At 39.6% G+C, this 21,459-nt stretch overlaps 1 protein-coding gene across 10 annotated transcripts in view; it reads right to left on the bottom strand.

The window, feature by feature from the left end:
• Positions 1 to 3,958: 3,958 nt before the first annotated feature.
• LOC134546270 (meiosis-specific nuclear structural protein 1-like) overlaps positions 3,959 to 21,459 on the bottom strand; it is a 52,643-nt gene continuing 35,142 nt past the window's right edge. For 7 of the 10 annotated variants that reach the window (XM_063388971.1, XM_063388970.1, XM_063388972.1 and 4 more), the window contains 2 exons: positions 13,662 to 13,846; positions 3,959 to 8,294 (listed from right to left, as the gene is read on the bottom strand). In XM_063388971.1, the coding sequence (XP_063245041.1) occupies positions 8,159 to 8,294; positions 13,662 to 13,846 (321 nt within the window). In that variant the 3' untranslated portion in view covers positions 3,959 to 8,158. The remainder of the gene's footprint in view (positions 8,295 to 13,661; positions 13,847 to 21,459) is intronic. The other 3 variants (XM_063388974.1, XM_063388973.1, XR_010079123.1) reach the window with 2 other exon arrangements.

The raw sequence follows: 21,459 nt of genomic DNA, 5'->3' as shown, positions 1-21,459 counted from the left end.
GTTGAGTTCACAGAAGTCGCTACCACACAACTTGGTGCTGTACACAACAGAAAGAACTTATGTGAATTCACATTGTTTCACTGGTTTTTAAAATAGGCAGCCAATTGAGTCGTTGACACAGTTGATCGAGATAATGGAGATATTTTACACTGCGACTTTGCAGCTGATTAAAGGAACGTTTCTTCACTCTCGGAGGTAAGCCTAGCAGTGCACTTTGTGGAGATGGAAACAGTAGTCATGCCAGATGCCACTGGTTTACATTAACAGTTCTGATGTTGATATTTAAGGCTAAGATCCTGAGTTTCTCGCGAGCGGGCAAAGACACGCGTAGTTATCTTTGTACTCAACAGAGCGCACTAGTAGTACGGTTGAACGATGTAGCAACGCGCGGAAAGAAGGAGGGGGGTGGAAAAGAGAACGCTGTTCTCAGAATTCTTATCGCCCAGCGGGGTGACATGTTTATGACCTGTCAGGGAGAGGGGGGTGGGGGAAGAGTGTACTCTGCCTCGGCGAGCATTTAGATTTCCAATCCCTTTGCCTCTCTGTCCCTTTCCACCACACCCACCCAAGACTACTCGATCCTCAACAAAGCGCAAGAGAATAAATATTACTATTTTTTGTACATTTCAGTAAGAAATCCGTACGTAACCGAGTGCAACCCAAGGTAATTATAATAAAAATTAATTTGGTGCACTACACGTATACAATATACAAATTGTATGTTTTACTGCGGTGATTATGTGGCCAAAACTATCAGATTTGGTCTCTTTTGCAAGAACGCTCATTTACAGCTAACCACTACATTCAAATAAGTTGGCCAGTAATGTAGTTTTCTTGCCCCTGTAAAAAAAAATCATTTTTAACTGTGTGTGTACTACAAAGGTTTTGCACTTCTACAAATTTTCTTTCTTTACACATTTTGTCACAGGTGTGTGGGTATGTGTGTGACATTGGACAATGTCACCTGTCTGGTGTTTGTTTTTCTGCGTCTTTGTGTTGCCGCGCGCTTGTTTGGATACGTGAGCGCCTTTTGTTGTGCGGCGGCGGAATAGCTGAGTTGTCTGTCTTTGTCCGTCTGATTGGTGGCGCTGCGCCGCGGCAGCGTTACTGGAGCGTGTGATTTAGGATAAGTTGGTAAGACTGCAAGCCTAGTGACGTGTCGCGGCAGACAGCTGAACAATGAAATTTTTGTGTTGTTGGTTTTCGGAGCTGAAAGAAGGAGAGAGTCATCGCTCGGAGCTAAAAGAGGGATTTTGTCGCCCGTGGCCGAGTGAGGAGTGTAATTTGGGTTCCACCGAGTCATGTAGGGTTCGTGACGCGAGAATATCAGCGCAACGAGAAACGAGGCCAATAGGATATTGAAATAGGCTAGAGTTTAGTGACTGGCAGTGAAGTTTCGTCTACAAGCAACAAGGTGTTGGGTCGTGATTATTATACCACATGAATGTTATGGAAATCATTGTAAGTTATTTTAGTTTTTACTACGAGAGTTTGAACTGCGGTGTCAAGAAAATAATGTTCCTACGAGCTACAACTTGGAGATGTGAAAAATAGCATGGCCAATGGAGCTGTTATGCGCTGCGGGCCTTGACTGTCTACCTGCGCGAGCCCTGTTTAACCTCGTAAAGATTATGAGTTTACATTTCTACGAGAATTTACATGGATAGTGGTGACGAGTAAATTATCTTATTTTTTGTAGTTGTAAATTATAGCTGTGGAAATTATAAATGCTAGTGGACCTGTAATGAGCCGCGGCGTTTGACTGTCTACGACTGTGAGCCCTGTTTACCTTCTCGGACCAGCAGGAAAATGCACCGAGATTTCCGGTGCATACGCCAATTTTTTTGTTTTTAACGAAGAAATCGGCGGGAGGTGAGTGAAGAAAAGAAGTTACGAGGTGCGAGCAGAAGTTGTTTATGAGCTACGAGGCGGCGGAAAATTGGCTTCGCGGCAGTGTCTACAAAGCAGCATCCCAGTATGACGGATGTCACAGCTTTAGATTCTGCGTGGGTGTTTTTAGTGAGCCTTCATTTCTGCTAGAAGATGCCTGAGGTCGCATGTGGAGGTCGATGGATTGCGGGATGCAATCTATTCCCGTGTCGGCGTAGTTGGTAACTTCATATAAACTGTACGTTTGACCCGCCCTATTTTGCATGTTGTTTTGGGAGTCGTTTGTGGTTATAATTATTCCTGAGAAATTGCCGACAAGGTTCACAACTATATTAATTGTAATGTTAATACTACGTTTAGTTTTATAAAACTTAATTTATTCCTGCAGGCATTTCTACTTTGGTTATGGGAATAAATATTGGCAGTAGAGTTGGTGCTCTAAGAAACGACACATGTACATGATAATGTTTAAAGTATCTATTTTTGTACTAAATAATCTTCCTGGCAGAGTTGGTGCTCTCGTACTTTTGCGAAGTTAAAAGTAATCATAAAAACCTTGCTAGATACGCTTATTTTGTAATTAACATACAACGGATTGGAATAATGTGTACAATTGAACTTTAGTAGAATATTTTCCCCTATTGTTATATTCTGTAAAGAAGTTTGTAAGTAAACAAAGTATAGTAGTCGGTGCTAAGAGTTAAGAGTACAACCAGCACACTTAAGAAGGGATTTGTTTACTTGCGTCAATTTAGTGGCAGGTTCATTTCTAGTATAAAGCCTGCAATTTCAGAAATTTTGTATACGTAGTTATACTTGATATAGAAAAAAATTTCCTTGTAATAAGGTATAAAATGATTTATTTATATCATTAGTATAATGTACAACTTTTGTAAATTGAATAATACCGAGTGTTTTAAAGTAACATGGTACATGGTGTGCCAGGTTAAATAGCATGTGTATTCACAGTTAATGTAATCAATTTGACAGATGAGTAATTTTAGATAAGGAAGTATCTGAGCCCAATTTAATTTTAATAAAGGTTGTTAAAGCTATGAGAACTTTAGTTAGTGTTTTTGCTATATTAAATAACCTTGTATGTTTTTATATTTCCCGTATGTTAATATTTTAAGGGGATGTAGGATTTTTTTAAAAATCTTTTTATTTATCGGTGTGCACCAGGGGAGGGAGGCTTTTGATAAAAGCTGACATTGGTCCGGGGCTGTGGAAATGTGGCCTGTTCGGCAGAGATGCTTGCAGATGGTAAAGCCTGTCACTCTCCTGAAGGCAAAAGACCTGTTGTTCCCCTTGTAATTTTTAGAATCGTATATCTTGAGAGTTTGAGTTATTTAACTATATAAGTGAGTTTGTTGTCATTGATTATTTCCTTTTTGGCTGATGCCTTGTATTGCATTTGTAACTGTGGAAGTAATTTTGATCGTTAAATACAAACTAGCCATCACCCTAGATTTTTCTTTTATTGAATATCCTCCCCTTAGCTTGTCTTTGGTTCCTACTTTGGTCAAGCGTACAAGAGGAGGGTTTCATTTGTATTATGTACACAAACAGTTAAACATTGACCATCTAATAGCATGACGTTATGTTGCAAAGCGGTATTATTTGCTATATTTGATATCTGATTAGGACTGTATTTTTCTGTGCAACTAAGTTTTATATATATATATATATATAAACTAACAATGCTGTGCTATTATTTTTCAGGTGTTGCTATTAATTAGTGTTATCCAGCACTATTTGGAAATGCCTGTCCCTAAAGGCATTGGGTTGCCAGTCTTAAAAATGATTTATTGGCTTGGGTGAAACAAGAATTTGGCTTCATCCATTGTTACAGCACTGCTCATAAATTAAACCAAAGCAGATAGAAAGTTAATCACGCTAAATGCTACCATTTTTGTTACGAAACCACGCTCTGATTACCATTTTTGTTACGTTGTGGCAGTGTAGGTAAATAAGATTAAGTACATCAATACTACCATAAACATTACACACTGCTGTAACAGTGGATCTTTTAGTTTCACAAGGACTTGAGGAAAGAACAGAAGCAATGTGTGATTCTGTGTGAATATAATTACTCCATATTTATTTAAATGATGAAACTTATAACAGTTGAATGGGAGACAAAAGTACAAAGTATAATTGCAATTACATAATTAAAAGAGCTCTAGCATATGTTAAAAATACGGGCCGACCCTAATTAGATTATTAAAGGCTTCATTTAAAATAAATGAACAAATATAAATAAAAAATACAAAGAGGCAAAAACAATCCCATTGTAAGTTCTTAAAGTCCAGAAATAAAAGTTTTATATAATTCTTATCTCTTCAAACGTAGTAATTGAGATGAAATTCTAAAGTTTCATAAATATTGTAGGACCGGAGGTCTGAAGTTCTCTGACCGGAGTCCAGCAGTCAACATGGCATCAGGGCACCTGTTTTTTGGAGAGGGAAGTGTGCGAAAATGCAGCTAGTTCCGCATCCGGCTCTTGGACTCTCCGATTCGTGGATTCTGGCATGGATTCTGGGACCCTGCCTGCAACAGAGATCCATTCTTGCGAATAAGACCTGTTTGCAGACAGTGCCGAAAAACAATGGCCCAAAAAGGCCTAAAAAGGGTGTGGGGGGGGGGGGGGGGGGGGGAATCTAGTGACGAGGAAAATAAACACTCACCAATGCAGGGTGGATGATGCAGTCACTCAGGGTGGAGGCGCGCATTGGAGGCCCGACACCCGCGACGCGATTTTTAACAAGAATTCCATCATTTAATATATTATTTAAATAAAACCAGAAAAAGAAAACTACTATAACACTTTGACTATGAAACTGGCTAAACAATTCTATCTAAATTAAGGAGTTCATCTCTCGTAGTCTGTTGACTACATGTTACAAGTGACGGCGTTCTTCTTGGCAGAGACAAGCGTCGACGATGGTAGCACCAGCCAGACAGGACCGTGCGCCGAAGTGTTGGTGCGCGCGGAAAGTCTCTAAATTAAAAACTGTGTTCCGCCCCGGAACAAAGGTTGGAGGGGTGGGGGTGTACCGAAGATAGCCGAAGATACCCGAAGGTGCGCGGCGAGAACAAAACACAACTCGAGTGTTTAACTCGAACTTCGCGCGATCACAGTGCTGTCTAGAGGGCAACTCCGAAAACAACCGCCTATCAACTATAGAAAGGTTGAGGTGGTGATGCCTGTGTTCTTATGCTGTGGCCAGTGCTGCGCTCTGGCGGCCTAACTGAGAAGGGGGATGGAAGTACTCAACTCAAGCGCACAGGGAGCGCTGGTGGCCTTTCTCTGGTCAGCCACAAGGTGGTTAGTTCTAAAGGAGCTCGTTAGATGGCGTGGGTGTCTCCAAATCGCACCACAGTTCTGGAGGCTGAACAGCTTTGACTCAGGCCACTTGCCCTGATGGGTTCTTGAACTTTCAATGATACTCGCTAGGAGGCGGGGTAAGAGGGGGGAGAAACGACACCACTCGGCATGGGAAAACGCGTCCTAACGTGACTTTCTATGAGTGAACCTAAGACGTATGCGTGATGGGAAGAGCTGTTGTAAGCTCGTCTCTGAGAAATGGTAACAACTCGTCCAGAGATGTGTGTGCATATTTAGTCATGCAGGAAAATAATGTTACAGGCCCCGGACATGACTGCAAGCGGGAGAAATGTCATCCAGGCTGCTAACAACGTCTTTAGGTTTGCATTAGATCAGATTGGCCCCTGAGAAAAGGTGCCTCGGGCCACTGCCGCAAAGTTTAACTAAGTAGAGTACACCAGCCTAACAAAGTGTAAATCACCCTTTTGTAACCCAATTATATAAAAAATAAAATTTCCAAAAATAATTTAAAATTATAATGAATATTAAAAAAAACGTGCCGAAATACCTAATTTCCGGCACACCATACATGTGACCTAATAGTAAAGGTTACTTTATTAGATCCCTGTTTCAAGATGAAATCTTTTCAGGATGGAAAACACGAAGAAATTTTTAATTCAGTTAAAGAATCAATATTTGTGAAATGAAGATGCTCAAGGAAGCTAGTGTAATCCCTCAGAAAGTAGCTTCACTTTAAACAAGTGATGTTCAAACGGGCAGTAGTCACTGCATTTGGGCCAGATACAAGCACTTTGTTGCTTCTAGTAGCTCAGGACCTCAGTTATCTACAAGTGCTGAAGATGAAATGAAGCTCTATTTACATTAATCAACTCTGAACCTAGAGACTGATCCAAAGGCAATTGGTCAATACTGGCATGACTCTGATCATAAGAGACTCAAACAACTTGCCCTTAAACCTATGTATTCCTTCAACAACTGTGTCTGTGAGCGTACGTTCTCACTGCAGGTGTCATTTACGATGTGAAAAGGAACAGACTAGACCCTGAAAGGGTCAAATTGTTGGTTTTTTGTCTCAAGAATTTTATGTAGACAATAAGTCTGGTGAAAAATGTCTTATTTTAATTCTTTGAACGTTCACCATCATTTTATTTATTTCCATTATTGTAATACTTTATTCCTGTGTGTATGTAAATTTTTTGATGTAATTGCTAGATTAATATAGTAAATTTTAGTTTTGTTTATTGTTCTCTATATTATTTAGAATTATTTTTCACTAATAGATATTACATTTGTAGTAGGTTGGTTTGTTTGCTGTAGCTTGAAAACTATACTAAAATCTTTTAATTTGTTTTAATAGTCTATTTAAAGACTGAAACATTATGCCCATGCATTTATTTGTAAGCATACAATAAAATCACTGAGGACAGAATTATACAAACAAATTATTATTTTCAGTGTTATAAACAGTAAATTGTTGAAGATGTAAATCTGGATACAGGCTTTTTAGAGCTTTTTTGTAAATGAAACAATAAATAGTTTACTTGAAAAACTTCATAAAAATGTGTAAATAATCCTTATTTTATTTTTTAAGTGAGAACCGAAGACCGAGAACCAATTTTTAAGAACCAGTACAAAACCGAGAACCGGGAAAAAACAGGAATTAACCCATCACTAATATAAAAACAAAAAGACACTGCAAAATCCATAACTTTTTTCTTTTTTTTAATAGATGGCATTGTTGATAATGCAGTAAAGCACAACTCTATTTATACTATAGAAAAATATCACAAAGTTTTAATCTCAACCACAATATTGGTACCTTAGATTAAGAAGTGTTTGAGTGTTAAAATCACATACTTGATTCCCCTGACCAATGCTAAGGGACATGGTTTGAGATCACTGAGCACATAAATTTTCAATACTCTATTTACTTTAACTTCAAGCAGTGATGTGTAGAGATTACAGTGTTTTATCACATATTTGTCGCACCGTTATTTCAGGGCATCAAAATTTGGAGAAAAGACATTCTCGCATAAATATTGCATAATGTTTTTTTGGTCCTGCTGTTAGATTCCAAGCGTTTTGTGTTCATAGTTTTCCCATATAAAACAATGTATTTTAAAGTTTAAATCTAATATTCATTCAGATATAACTGCTTACTTATTTAATTAACAGAAATACGAAGTTGTCTGATGTGAAAATTGTCTTTTAAAGATGTTTGCAAACGTTTATATAACCTTTATCCGTTCAACTTTGTCACCACTGTGTAACGCTTATAAAAATGTATCCAGCGCTAGGTAGCATCATTCATATTTGGTTATGTTAATTCCCGAATAGAGTGAACGCACATAGTCGAATATCAATATTAATAGCTCACCAATTTCATGCAATGCACATGCTCTGTCTATTGCCAAGTTAACTGCATTTGATAGTTCACACTCTTTCATGATAAGTGTGTAATACGACCATAGTTATGAGTTAGTTCTGATTCACGTTCAGGTCAGGGTTTTCATTTTTATATTTAATGTTGAACATGTGTTTGTTGCATGATTATTAATTTAAATTTTTTTGGCATGTGTTTGTATACTCTACTTTTTAAATAAACATAATTTCCATGAATAGGTTTTTTTTTATGACTAACTTCATCTAACAAAAAAAAAATTTTTTTCACATAAAAATTGCAAACCTACTTTTCAAACTTGATTTTAGTACAAAATGTGCGACGATTATGCGATAAAACATGGCATGTATATACTAAGTGAAACACTTTACAACATGACAGACCCATTCATAAGACGAATGTAACCATTTATAGAAAAAGGTGTCACAAGTTGGTGAGCATTATGCTCAGTAAAAAAAACACTCCAAAATCACTTGTTGTTATAACAACAAGATGAAGAACCTGCATACTGACAACATTCAAGTTCCTTGGACAAACTCTGAACCAAGGTGGGGCAGGTCGTCTTGACGCAGAAGGCCGCGAGGCAGGAAGCCCAGCAAGTGGGCGGCGTGCTCCTTCAGCAGACGTAACCGCTCCTCTTCAATGAAGCAAAGCCTGTGAGTACAAGAACATGCATGACTAGCATCATCACAGGGAGCAATAACTGCAGAACCAGGGTCATAACCGACAATGTGAAAACATAATATAATAGCAATGACTCAATCAAATCCTCCCACACAATAAAATATTTAGTACATTCAAAAGGATTGATATTATAGAAAAAAAGATTTGAAGTAAAATATTAGAGGAAATGTAGTAAGTTCAAATATTCAACACTGAAAATTCTGCAATCTTATAAATTTTCAATAATATATTTTGTACTTTTAGTACATTATTATGTAAATAAAATTATAAAACATTGATTCGGAAACTAAGTTCATGAACCAAACATTTAAAGAGTTAAATTTTTCAACATAATAGTTAACTGGGCCTGTGCGAATATACATATATATATATATATATATATATATATATTAGTTTGAGTCAAATACGAATATTGAATTCGAATAGTAAGAATTGTAATCCCACTAAAAATATTTTTTTTTCCCACAGATAACAAATAAATATTGAAAAAAATATATATATAGTGTAAATAAAATAAATTGAAGAGTAGTAACTTCTGGGAAATTAAATAAATAATATAAAGTGAAAGGTTGGTTAGGTTAAGTCAGCTACAATTACTATAAGTAAAATATTTTTGTTGAAATATTAAAATTTTGAAAGGTAGATGATATAAATAATTATTTTTCATGGTAATCAAAATAGGATCTGTAAAAAAAATAAACCGTGCAAAGTGAATATGTAAGGCACTTACAGTATGTGTAGAGAAACTTCAAGAGAGTGGGTTTAAAAAGAATGAACAGTAAGTAGATTAAATCTATAATTAAATTTGATGTAGCTCTAAAACAAAATTTAATTTGTCCGTTTATATTTTCCACTTCGTGAAATTAAATCATTATTTATACAACCTATATTATAATTTATGGATTATATTTTTTGGCATGTTTTAACTGAAATGTAGGAACACAGTAGCTGTTTAAAATGTTTCTCTCTTTTTCTGTCCAGTGTATTGAGTCCTTGGTAAGAGGCATGCTGTGTTTCTACCCTCTGATCTGAAAACTTGTCAACTTTAATACCTGCGCAGTGTTTTGATTTTTATGGACATGTATTTATCCTTATCAGTCTGCTCTCAGTTCTAATCTATTTTTAACAAATTGCTGGACTCTCTTCTCTGTAAAATACTTTAGCTGATAATGTGGTTGTTAGTAATTGTTCCGAATTACTGTGTTTAAGTCTGGCTTTACTATATGTATTCATCTTCTCAAAATTTACGTAGACAAATAACCCTAAAACATTATGGAAATTCTGTAGAAATTTTGACCCCGGCCGACGAGAAAATTTTATGTTATCCAAAAATTGTTTCATAATTTTGAGATCCCACACAGCTGTATTCGTCAACGACTGAATATCCGTTTTTTCAAAGTGTTAGTATTCAAAATTGAATACGAATAATAAATTATTTGTTTTTATATTCGAAAATGTGAATATTCGCACAGGCCTACAGGTAACATATTTTATGTCTTTATTTTAATTTATTTTTAACCCTCGAAACCTAGATTTTGATTCCAGGGGTAGATTTGAGTTACTACAGGAAAGCTTCACTATAAAGAACATGAAGGGACCAAAAAATAGTTGAGTTTGTTATACTGAAGTTCTTTATACTGAAACATAAGCATTGTTATAAATATGTATACCGATAAACACATGAAACACCTTAAGTGTTTTAAGGTTCAGTATCTCAGTCATTAGTCTATGGCCGCTTGAAGAACCTGTTCACATACTCTCTGCTGATGCTTTGTCTATGGTCAGGAGACACATTGTAGGCAGAGCTGCCAACCTCAAATCACACCCATCAGTAATGACAATTATATTAAAAAAGTACGCGTAAATCATGCACAATAAATTTTTCCTGAGGAATTATGACACACACAAGAGAAAACAAAGGACAATAATATGCAAAATAAATTAAAAATGTAGGCCTATGTATATGAATACAATGAAAATTAATGAATCGAAGAAAAAAACTATTTGAACAATACAATCATCTGAATATGTAAGAAATGTCATTAATTTTACAGGAAATTTTCAACCTTCAATTCAAAGTATTCAAAGTTATACTTTTGAACAATTATATTTTTATTTGCTTCTTTTATCCTGGTTGGATAAGAACTGTCTTATAAACAAACAACAGAAGACAAACAAAAGAACTTGTAAACAATAACTCTGCGTTCGTTACTTTCGTTTTTTCAGATGTAGCGAAAAAACTACGATATGGATTTATTGCTCGTCATGACTATAAAATGTTCCGCCTGTTTCTTTAATTCAATGTGCCCTCTACAGTCATCCCTTCCACCATGTGCAATCGAAAAGTCAAACGTGCATACATTACAAAACGCGTGGTGTTCCAAAACATTTGAAGACAAGCATGGCCATTCTTTTGAATAGTTAGGTCTTAGGTCGAAAGTTTTGAAGAATTGCGTTCTTTTTTTTATCCCCCAGATACACGCTTCATTTCTACAACCGGCCGGTAGCCTACAACTCACGTAGTTTCGGTTTCCTACCACGTTCGTGCAACTTTGGATTTCACTCAAAAATTGAAATTAAAAAAATCGAAGGGTTGGGTTAGGTTAGTCACAACATGCTTGTTTTCATTGATTTAGCGGCTGAAGTGGCGTTAATACCGAAACGCAAAACTTCGGAAATCTTCGGAAATTCTTGCAGGGAACCGAAACTACGTGAGTTGTAGGCTTCCCACAACCGGCACTGAAGAACACAACACTATTGAAAAAAGGAAAAAAATTTCACGTCTGTAGACACGACAAAAACAATATGGTGAAAAAAATGAATTTCAAGAAATAAATTAAAACAGCACAGGTTAGCCAAAGTACCGTACAAAAATTATCGTGATGTAAGTAGCCAACAAACGAAAAGTCCGAGAATATGTACTATTTGTATTGTACAACGGACGTAATACCATCCCATTATTATTTCAAAACACGAGAATTAATCTACTCATGTCGACAGTACATGCGCACACATACTAGTTCCGTTATTGTTTTTGTTTACGTACACGCTGTTACGTTTGAATAAGAAAATTAAAAATAAAGTACAAGTTTTTGGATGGTAATTTTTTTCAAAATTTGCCTCAAGGTTGTTCGTTCAAGTGAATATTTTTGTTTCAGGAAGAAACGGACCGTCGTAAAATTCGTTAAGATGAAATAAAATTCAAGGTTATTATATACGTTTTTGGCGGGACCAAACAATGAGTTCGGTTAAGTGAAGTGTTCGTTTAACTGAAGTTCGTTGTACTGGTGCTTTCCTGTATTTGCGATTTGAATTCCAGAAAATAAAGATTCAACTTGATAATAATATAGCACTTTTATTCATCCAGAAACGTATAAAGCACATCCAAAATTGATAATTTATTTTTGAAAGTGGAATTAAAAAATGAAAATAAACCCACACCCATTTGAAAAAATACACACAATAAAAAAATGGAAAAGAAACAATCTTTAAAATAAAACTAAATATTTTAATAGGTACGTATAGATTACATATCCTCAGTGGCAGTGAGTACTGAGGCTTAACAATCACGTGCAAGGGTTTGATGATCAAACCTAGATTAAACTTTGATCTCAATACCTGAATTCATGAGCATACACTCAGTACCCAAGTGATCCAAGTGACTGTGGGGTCAATCACAATCTCCTTACACCTTGTGCAAAACACTTGAGTTGTAATGGCCATTACTTGAGGAATTTCAAGAGTTTAGACAGATTTTTGTAGTTTTCGACAGAATTGTTTGAGAGAGAGTCAGCTGAACGTGCAAGCCACATCTTGACTATCGTCCAAAATGTAGGTTCAAGTCGACCAACGATTACTGATTGCTACAATGTTTGTGGGGAGATGGTAATGGGTGTGTAACCACCACTGTCCATCACCCTTCAATTCTAAGCTCAGCTAAAAGTGCTCATTTAACTCATACTTTACGGCTGATGATGAAGACTGTGGTTGTGTTCATTATTCTCTCTATCTATGATCTACCGAAACACACATTGCATTCAATGAGAACAAACCAACATTCGGAATAGGTTTCATTATCATCCATTAAATTTATAAACCACATTGAAACTTAATACATCAAATTATAAGCAATTACATATCAGTTACAGTGTTTGTTAAAAGTCTATTTCTTCAGTAAAACATTACTTTTTACATACGTAATTACATTAACAACTAGAATATTAATACTTACTAAATATGATACTTTCTTGTCTCAATTGTTTAAAGTTTTGTCTTACTTGTTTAAAAAATTATTTTAATTAAAAATGCAGTACAAAATTTTGTGTTATCAGTTATCAGAGAAGCTAACTCTGGCCATACTGCAGTTGTTCAGCTCTGACTACAGAATCTGTAGGAGCAAACCTCAGTCCATTATTCATGTTTTTTTCAGTTTAAGTTAATTTTATGGTATTTATTGTCAAATCATAATTATTTAAGGTTAATACAAAATATTGTGCATTTAATTGCAAAGCTTCTTTTTATAGTAATCTCCACAACCTAGGTTCTTTACCATAACGTATATCGCAAACTGAGTGTTCATACTAGATCCGCTGGATCTTTCCAGTGCCATCTTTAGTTAATTATTTCTCAACATTTGAAAATGGGAACATAAAAATAACTACAGTAAAAAGGTTTTTAATCCAGCATTCTCTGGTTACAATTATTCTGTAATCCAGCACTAATTGAGTCACTTACATTCAGATTTTTTTTGGGTGGATTACAGCTGTTGACCTTGGATGCCAGGTTGCATTTCTGCGTTGACTTTGATTTTAGTCTGTTGAGCTTATCATTACTGTCGGTTTTCATTTCAGTACAGTGTTTTCTGATTTCTAGCAAGTAACATTTAACAATCCACAGGCACATTTCCATTTTGATTTTTTGAACGAGACCAAAGCTCATCTTTGTTAATTTTTTTATAGCGCACCTTATTACAGCTTGTTTTAAACACCATTGTTATGTGTAGATCCCTCTTAAGAATATTCCACTAAAGAAAATTTCCTGGATAATAATCTTAAAAAATTTTTGCATTGAACCTATATGTACGTACAAAATTTACCCTTTTAATAAAATTTCCTGTATTAATAATACTACATTTCTAAGTACCTCGAGAAAATTCTTCCCACAAAATTTCAAATCCAACATGATACAGACAACAGTGGAAGCACTGCAAGTAGGCAAGTACCACTGTCAGGTACGATGTAGGTGCAAGAAGGCACCACCTGCAAGTAAAGCACTGCAGCAGGTGGGCACTGTTCAAAGTGGAACGGCCGGGTGACTGCCGGCAAGCGACGACCGTACCTGGACTGCTCCTCCTCGGCCTGGAGCTGGTGCAGTTCCACCAGCCTCTTCATCTCCTCCTCTCGGCGCATCCGTCTCTCGCGCAGCTCCGCCTCCACGGCGCTGCGGTGCTGCAAGACAGCACGGCGTCGCCGCTCCGCTGTTGCCTGCTCCAGCCGCTCTGCCTCCGCGAACTTCACCAGCATCTGGGCAGCACAGGGACCACATCATCAAGTACGGGTCGTGGTTGTACACACATTTACCTCGTGATACTTCTGTACAGTCATACAGTAGGCAAATGACATATAGGGGTAATTATAATTGCAACATACGAGAGTGGGGCTCTTGGCAGAGAGGAAAAGCAGGAGATAAAATAGAAATAATTAATATAGTAGAGATATAATGTGCATTGCAACCAAGCATCTTGTCACCCTACTCATCTCCACACCTAGTGGTGAGGCGGCAGTTACACAACCTGTCTTTTGTGCTGTCTTGCCACAGGACAGCTGTGTGGCAGGCTTTGAGGGCCCGGTTACTCCGAACGACTGGCCTTGTAGAGGCGTAGACCAGGCAGGCTTCATCTCGGACCATGGCTCAGAGCAAGGATGGGACACTGCTCCTTGCCAGGAGAACTTTCGGCTCTGGCGGGCCTCTTGGGTGACATGGGCGGCAACGGCAACAGTCAGGCAGGCAACTTCAGTCAGCCTGACCCAGCATGGCGAAAGATAAGTCGAGTTTCCCATGACTGGACCTCTGGGTACTGTTTCGGCTGGGTCGGCGGCAACCGGGTTACCAGTACGGGGATCCTGGTAAGCTCTCTCCAGATGGGAGGCGGGGTCCCGGGTCCGCTCTCAGACTCCAGGTACCTGGGGCGGCCCAAACATGGACTACAATGGATGCAGGAATGCCACCGGTCCCGCTCACTGCAGCTGTGCGGTCACCCGGTTCTTTGTTTGGACGTGCAAAGGGCGTCCCTGATTGGATCTGCCAAGGTCCAGCCGACCAGGCGCACAGGCAGTGTGCTGAGTTTTAGCATCCTTAACTGATCACCCCGTCCTCAGGCACGACTGGTTTCCCGAGCGGACAAATGTTGCTGGATACTTCCAGTCCTGCTCAAACATAACTATGGCGGTGGATCCACAGTGGACTGTTTCTCCGAGTGTATTAATGTTGCTGGATATCTGGCCACTGTGGAACCACACTACCGTGTTTTCTCGCATAATCGTCACACATTTTATTCTAAAATCAAGTTTGAAAAGAAGGAATGCGACGATTACGCGGAAAAAAAAAATATTTGTTAGGTAAAGTTATTCATAAAAAACCTGTTTATGGAAAGTACTGTAAGGAGGTTAGGCACTGACCTGACCTAACCTAACATTGATTCTTTAGTATGGGGTTTTGAGAAGATAAAAAATATTTATTCTTGTGTTATGTTTCGTGTTGAAATATTTGTCTCTTCATTCCTTAAATGTTTTTCTATAACTCCTTTGTTTCTGTTGGTGATTTCTGGCAGAGATGATATATAAATTTAAGTTTAAGCCGGGTTTTGAGAAGAAGGAGTAAGGAAGGGCCGTCCAGCTGGCGCCAAGAGGTGTTTGAAAGCGTTGTGGTGTGGCCTAGTTAGCTGTGATTGGCCAAGTGACGTTTCACTTTATTTGAGAGAAAATCGCTGTAGGCTGCCGCCATATTGTGCCGGAACTATTTCTTTATAGGTTGCCAGAAGTTATTGTAAGCTGTTAAATAATGGTAAAGTAAATGAATTTGTGGTTTAAAATCTTGTATCTTTTTTTGTTAAACTTATGTTACTTTGAAGTGTATATTTGGTTAAAGTAAGTGCAAATATTGACTGCGGAAGGATATGTAACTTTGTCTTTGGAGGGAGAGAGAGGCTTGTAACGGTGAATTGGAAGGAGCTGTTAAAAGGTGGTGAAAATAAAGCTTTTCTTTTGTAGTTGGGCATTATTAAATTTATTACTGGAGAGTTACCCACTACATATTTTGGCGCCCGAACAAGGACCCGACGAAGTTGAGTACTCGGGTAAACAATAGACAGTGTTGAGTGAAAAAAAAAAAGGGACAAAAGGAGTTGTTTGTGAAAAGGTCGGCGTCGGCGTGGCAAATGCAGCGGAAACAAGGGCGGTGTAATCACCTTGGTAGCGTGACTGGAGGTCTGCAAAGTGCAGAATAACGAATGCAGCGTAAATAGTCACTCGCGGTGTAATCACGGGAGGAAGTGTGATTCTACGTGTGAAGACCACGTGGCTACAGCGGCAGAGGCGACAACGTGGTACAGCGGCAGAGGCGACAATGTGGCTACAGCGGCAGAGGCGACAGTGTGGGACAGCTCGGCAGAGGACAACGGCCTAGGACACTCCGTGGACGACATGGCGGCATTCGTAGCTGTCACCAGGGAACCCGTCAATTAAGGTCGGAGATATACCATCACACTCCCCTACATACACAGTATTAGCAGAGTATTTCGACTCGTCGGTTTGTGTTAGTAGCCTATTGACGGTATTATACTTTTTCTTTGTGTGAAGTAGTAGTGCACTTTTGTTATGTAGGGCCTTTATAAAAAAAAAAAAGAAAAAAAACCGTAACTTTCAAAACATAATAAGGTGCAGTGGTGTAAGTTGGAACTGTAATCATTGATCATTGATTAGCTGTACACGTGCGATCATTGATTAGCTGTACACGTGCGAGATCCTGTTTGGTTAAGTGGAAGGAAAAATGTTTATTTTTTGTTTTTTCTATTTAGAGTAACTGGTGTATGAGTAAATAATATCTTGTCTTTGAACATGGCGCCAGTAAATACGCGTTCAACCGGGGCACTAGCCAGTAACGCAACAGGCGCTAGTTTGGAGGACCTGCCACTAGTAAGTGTTGGGGTGCTCGATCAGCAAGGGGAAATAGTAGATCAAGGGGAGGAACAATCTGTCGGGGACATATTCACAACACCTCTGCCAGCAGGGGAGAGTAACCAGGATCTAGCGTCACTAATTAAAGAAATGTTTGCGGTACACAATCAAAAGTTGGAAAATTTCAAAGCAGAGATCAGGGGGGATTTTGCAGAGTTTCGCTCGAGGCAGGAGGTTTTGGAAGAGTGGTATGATGGACGTTTAGCAGAAGCGGAAAACCAAGTTTCCAGCCTAGTGCAGGAACAGGTTGCCATTAGGGGCAAATAGTGGAGGAGGAAGTAAACACTCACCAACTTGATGTCAAAAACATAGAACATCAGCTGACATCCCTAGAGGGAATGATGGCCAGCAGCCGAGGGGAATTTTTGATCGTTAATCAAGAGCTAGAGACGGCTAAAGCAAAACTATCGAGCGAAAGTACGTTGCAGGAAGAAGCCATGGCACAAACTCACCATGAGATGAACCAGTGGGGGCGAAAGATAGACGGAAACGAAACCAAGATAGGGAACCTCAGTCAAAAGTTAGCTACAATAGAGGGAGAACTTAGCGCTGGGGGGTGCAGTGGAAACGGTATGTGTCGAAATAGGCGTCTCACACAGCCATATCAGGACCGAGACATCCCTTAATTTTCGGGGCAGGATAGGGTACACCCAAAGAAGCATCTTGGCAAACTACATGAATTTTTCGCAGTTTATGGGTGCTCGGCAAAGAGATCCATTGTGGGGACAGATGAGAATTGGTTGAGGCTGAGTGAAAACCACATTACCACGTTCAGAGAATTCGAAAAAGAATTTACAAGTGAATACTGGGGAAAAAGGGTGCAAGGGATAGACCGAGCGAATCTGTATCAGGGGAGATGTGTGGCAGGGCAGCTAGAGGCCCATCTTAGCAATGTAGTTGAGCGTAGTAGGTATTACGATACGGCGTTCAGTGAGGAGGAGATAGTTACTCTCGTGTATTCACAAACACCTGAACATGTACAAGAGGCACTGGTAGGAAAGGATATATCCACTGTTGAGCAGCTGCGCAAGGTACTTAAAGAGTTAGACCATATCAATGCTTGGAGAGAGCCACGAGGAGCGTCTGGACAACCACAGAGTCTGGGGGTCGATAATTTTTGCTATGGCAAAGCAAGTGGGGGGTATCAGAATCAAGGTGGGTATTTTCAGGAAAAGACCAGCAGCATTAACCAGGACTCCAATAACAGCCACTGGGGGACCAGGCCATGGAACGGAGGAGGATCTGGTAATGGGAGGGGGCAAGGTAGCTGGAGATACGGGAAGAATGGTAGTGGGCCAGCAGATGGGGGATGATAGAAAAGAGGGTGCAGGACAGGAAGAGAGGGGTGAGAAAGAAGGTAAGATAGATGAGAGAGGAGGCAGCAGCGACCACCGTTCTAATGCCCAATCGGGAAACAAAGTGGATCGTCGAGCCTAGGCAGTCAGGCTAGGGCGATCGAATCTGTTGAAGGGCCGGTAGGTGGGTGTAGGCCTATTCACGTGGCTGCTGCAATCTTCACTGATGATAGAGAATTTGTATTGTCTGAAGGAGCCCAGAAACCAAATAAAGTATGTGTGCCTGAACTAATGTGTAAGATAGGGGACCAGGAGGTGGCAGTCCTTTTTTATTCGGGATCGGAAGTCAGTGGGATTTCCGAACAGTTCCTAGCAGAGCTAAACAAGCAGGGATTCACGTATCCCATACTGCCCGTACCTCAGCTGACGGTAATTGGGGCCACCAGGGGTAAAAGCAGAAAGGTAAACAAGCAAATCTTTTTGGATTTTCAGTTAGGGAGAGAGACCTACCGTGCAAATTGTCTGGTTATACCCAGATTAACCAAGGAGGTGATACTTGGCATTGACTTCATGCATAGTCACAACATAGTTGTTGATTTTGTTCAGGCTAGGATTTTCATTAAAGGAGACCCTTATGCTATGGTGTGGAGGGACAATTGGTTAGACCGGAGTCCGGGGGTATTGAGGGTACAGTGTGTGGAGGATTGGAAGGAGGGTAAATTGGAGGAAGAACTAAGAGAAATGTTAGAAAAGGACCCACAACAAATTCAAAGGGTTACCGCTACACCTTGGGAGGAGGAGGTGAAGCATATGTTAGAGCGATGTGAAGTAGGAAGTGAGGAGGAAAGGATGCAGTTGAGGAGACTGTTGCTTGAATTTAAAGATGTGTTTCGGGGAGAACCTGTGCTGACCACCAAGTATGTGGCCAGAATACCCATGAAAGCCGACACGCCATTCAGAGGTAGGAGCTACCCGATCCCTTGGGCATGTAAGGATGAGGTTGAGAACCAAATTAGGCAGATGGAAGCTAGCGGCATAATCGAGAGAGGGAACAGTCCTTTTGTAAACCCCTTGGTGTGTGCTAGAAAGAAAGATGGAAGGGTGTGGCTATGTGTATATTCAAGGGCATTAAAAGGCAGAATTGTTCCCGATAGGCAGAGTCCAGTGGAGCCCAGCCAATTGTTCACTGCGTTCTATGGATGTAGATACATCAGCACGACTGATTTTGTAAAGGGGTACTGGCAGGTGCCACTGCATGTCAACGATAGAAAATACACAGCTTTTCTTTACAAGGGGCCTGTATACCAGTTCAAGGTACTGCCTTTGGTTTACCTAATAGTGTAGGGGAGTTCTGTAGGACGGTGGATGCTTCCTTAGGTCCCGAATTAGAATCCAGAGTTCGAACCTATGTGGATGATGTGCTAATTGCAACAGAAATGTTTGGCGAGCACTTGGAAATTCTTGAACAGTTGTTGTACTGACTAAGGGAGGTGAATTTAACCTTGAACGTATCCAAAACAATGTTTCTAAGGAACGAGGTGATTTTTCTAGGTTTTTAGATTGAGTGCGGAGAAAATAAGACCGGACCCGGAAAAGGTGAGGTTAATTAGAGAATTTCCGCGACCCAAAACTGTCAAAGAACTGCAAGGATTTTTGGGATTGTGTAATTTTTACTGAAGATTTGTTGAACGGTTCTCAGATGTGGTGGCACCTATGTTTAATTTACTTAGGAAGGATGGCGTCTGGGATTGGAATGACCAATGTGAGAGTAGTTTCCACAGGGCAAAAACCCTTTTCGTGGACAATTGTGTAATCCGGCACCCTGATTTCACCAAGGAATTATACATCAGTACAGATGCCTCCAGCTATGGATTGGGTGCAAAGTGCTTCCAGCTAGGGGAGGAGGGGGAAGAACACCTGATAGCCATGCTAAGTTTGGATGCAGGAGTTTGAATGCAGCTGAAAGGTCCTATACTGTTACGGAACGGGAATGTCTAGCAGTACTGTGGAGCCTCGAGAAATTGAGAAATCTAGTGTTAGGCAGTAAAATCATAGTGCAGTCCGATCATCATTCACTAGCTTTCTTACAATCATGCAAACTGATGGGGAGCCGTCTGACTAGGTGGTGCCTAGCTCTGCAGGAGTATGACTTGGAGATTCTTCTCGGTCAAGGAGAATGTGGGTGCGGATTTACTAAGTAGGACGATAATAGAGCAGGGAGAGTTATTTATGGAGGAGAAACCCCGAGCAGGACCGATTATGGCCATTATTAACGTGGAAAAGGATGATGAACTATTGAGGGAGTTCACCAAGTTAAGGGAGGCCCAAAGGGAAGATGAAGTCTGGGGCATGATCATAGGGGTATTAGAAGATGAAAATAAAGATGTCAACCAACCACAAATCCAGAAGCTGCTTTTGAAGTACTATCTAATGGGGAAAGTACTCTATAGAAAGGATGCTTCTGGAAAATGAAGACTATGTATATCTAAGATGTTGATCAACCAATTAGTATGGCATCTTCACCGATCCACTGGACATTTTGGGAACAAAAAGGTATTTTTGTTAGCAAGTAACAGCTACTATTGGTCTAACATGGAAAAGACAATTAGGAAAATAATTAGTAGTTGCGACATTTGCCAAAAGGCGAAATACCCGAATCGTAATTGGGAAGGTAAATGGGAACCGATTGTTCCATCAGGAACGGAGGATCTTTTAGCTGTGGACCTATATGGTCCACTGCCCAAGTCGAGGGGAGGTGTCCAGTACATTTTTGCAGTATTAAATGTTTTCACCAAGTTTGTGCTTTGCTATCCTTTAAAGAAAGCCACGGCAGCGGCATGTGTTGAAAAATTACTCAATCATTATTTTGAAAGAATGGGTGTACCTAAGAGAATACTGAGTGACCATAGTACCCAGTTCACTGCGGATGTTTGGCGCTGGGAGTTAGCCTGGAAGGGCGTTGATGTGATCTATAGCACTGTTAGGCACCCGCAGGGGAATCTGATTGAGTGTGTTATGAGGGAAATAGGGAGATTGCTACGCACCTATTGCCATGAACAGCAAGTGGGCTGAAGCTATACCACTATTAAATAGGTTTTTTAATGAACACATTCACAGCAGTACAGGTTTTTCACCGCAGGAACTTACCAGTGGCAAAATTCAGAGGGACAGTCTAGCCCTAAAATTTAAGTTTCCTAGTGGGGAGGAGGATCAGACTAGTGACAGGATTGAGGAAGTTAAACTGAAACTTAAGCATGCAGCATCGAGGAGAGGAGTACAACAGAGAGTGATAAGCAGTAACTTCAAGGTAGGGGATTTGGTACTGCTCAGAGTTTGTGGGAGAAGTGATTTTATGTTAAAAGAGACGAAAAAATTGGGACTGCTATATGAAGGGCCGTTCAGGGTCACTAGGGAAGTAAGAAAAAATGTCTGGGAGATTGGACACTTGACTGGTGGCGGGGGTGTTCGAGGTAGCTTCAACCAATATTTGTTAAAGCCGTACATTAGTGAAACATAAATCCAATTGTGTGGCGCCATTTTCAAGTTGATTGGAGTTTCGAGAGTTGTTTCATGTTATATTGTTTGATTTGATGTTTGTCGTGTGGT

This window comes from Bacillus rossius, chromosome 1, assembly GCF_032445375.1.
Source record: "Bacillus rossius redtenbacheri isolate Brsri chromosome 1, Brsri_v3, whole genome shotgun sequence".
NCBI lineage: Eukaryota > Metazoa > Arthropoda > Insecta > Phasmatodea > Bacillidae > Bacillus > Bacillus rossius.
Note: the sequence above shows the minus strand (reverse complement) of the source record. Positions and strands in the feature narration are given on the sequence as shown.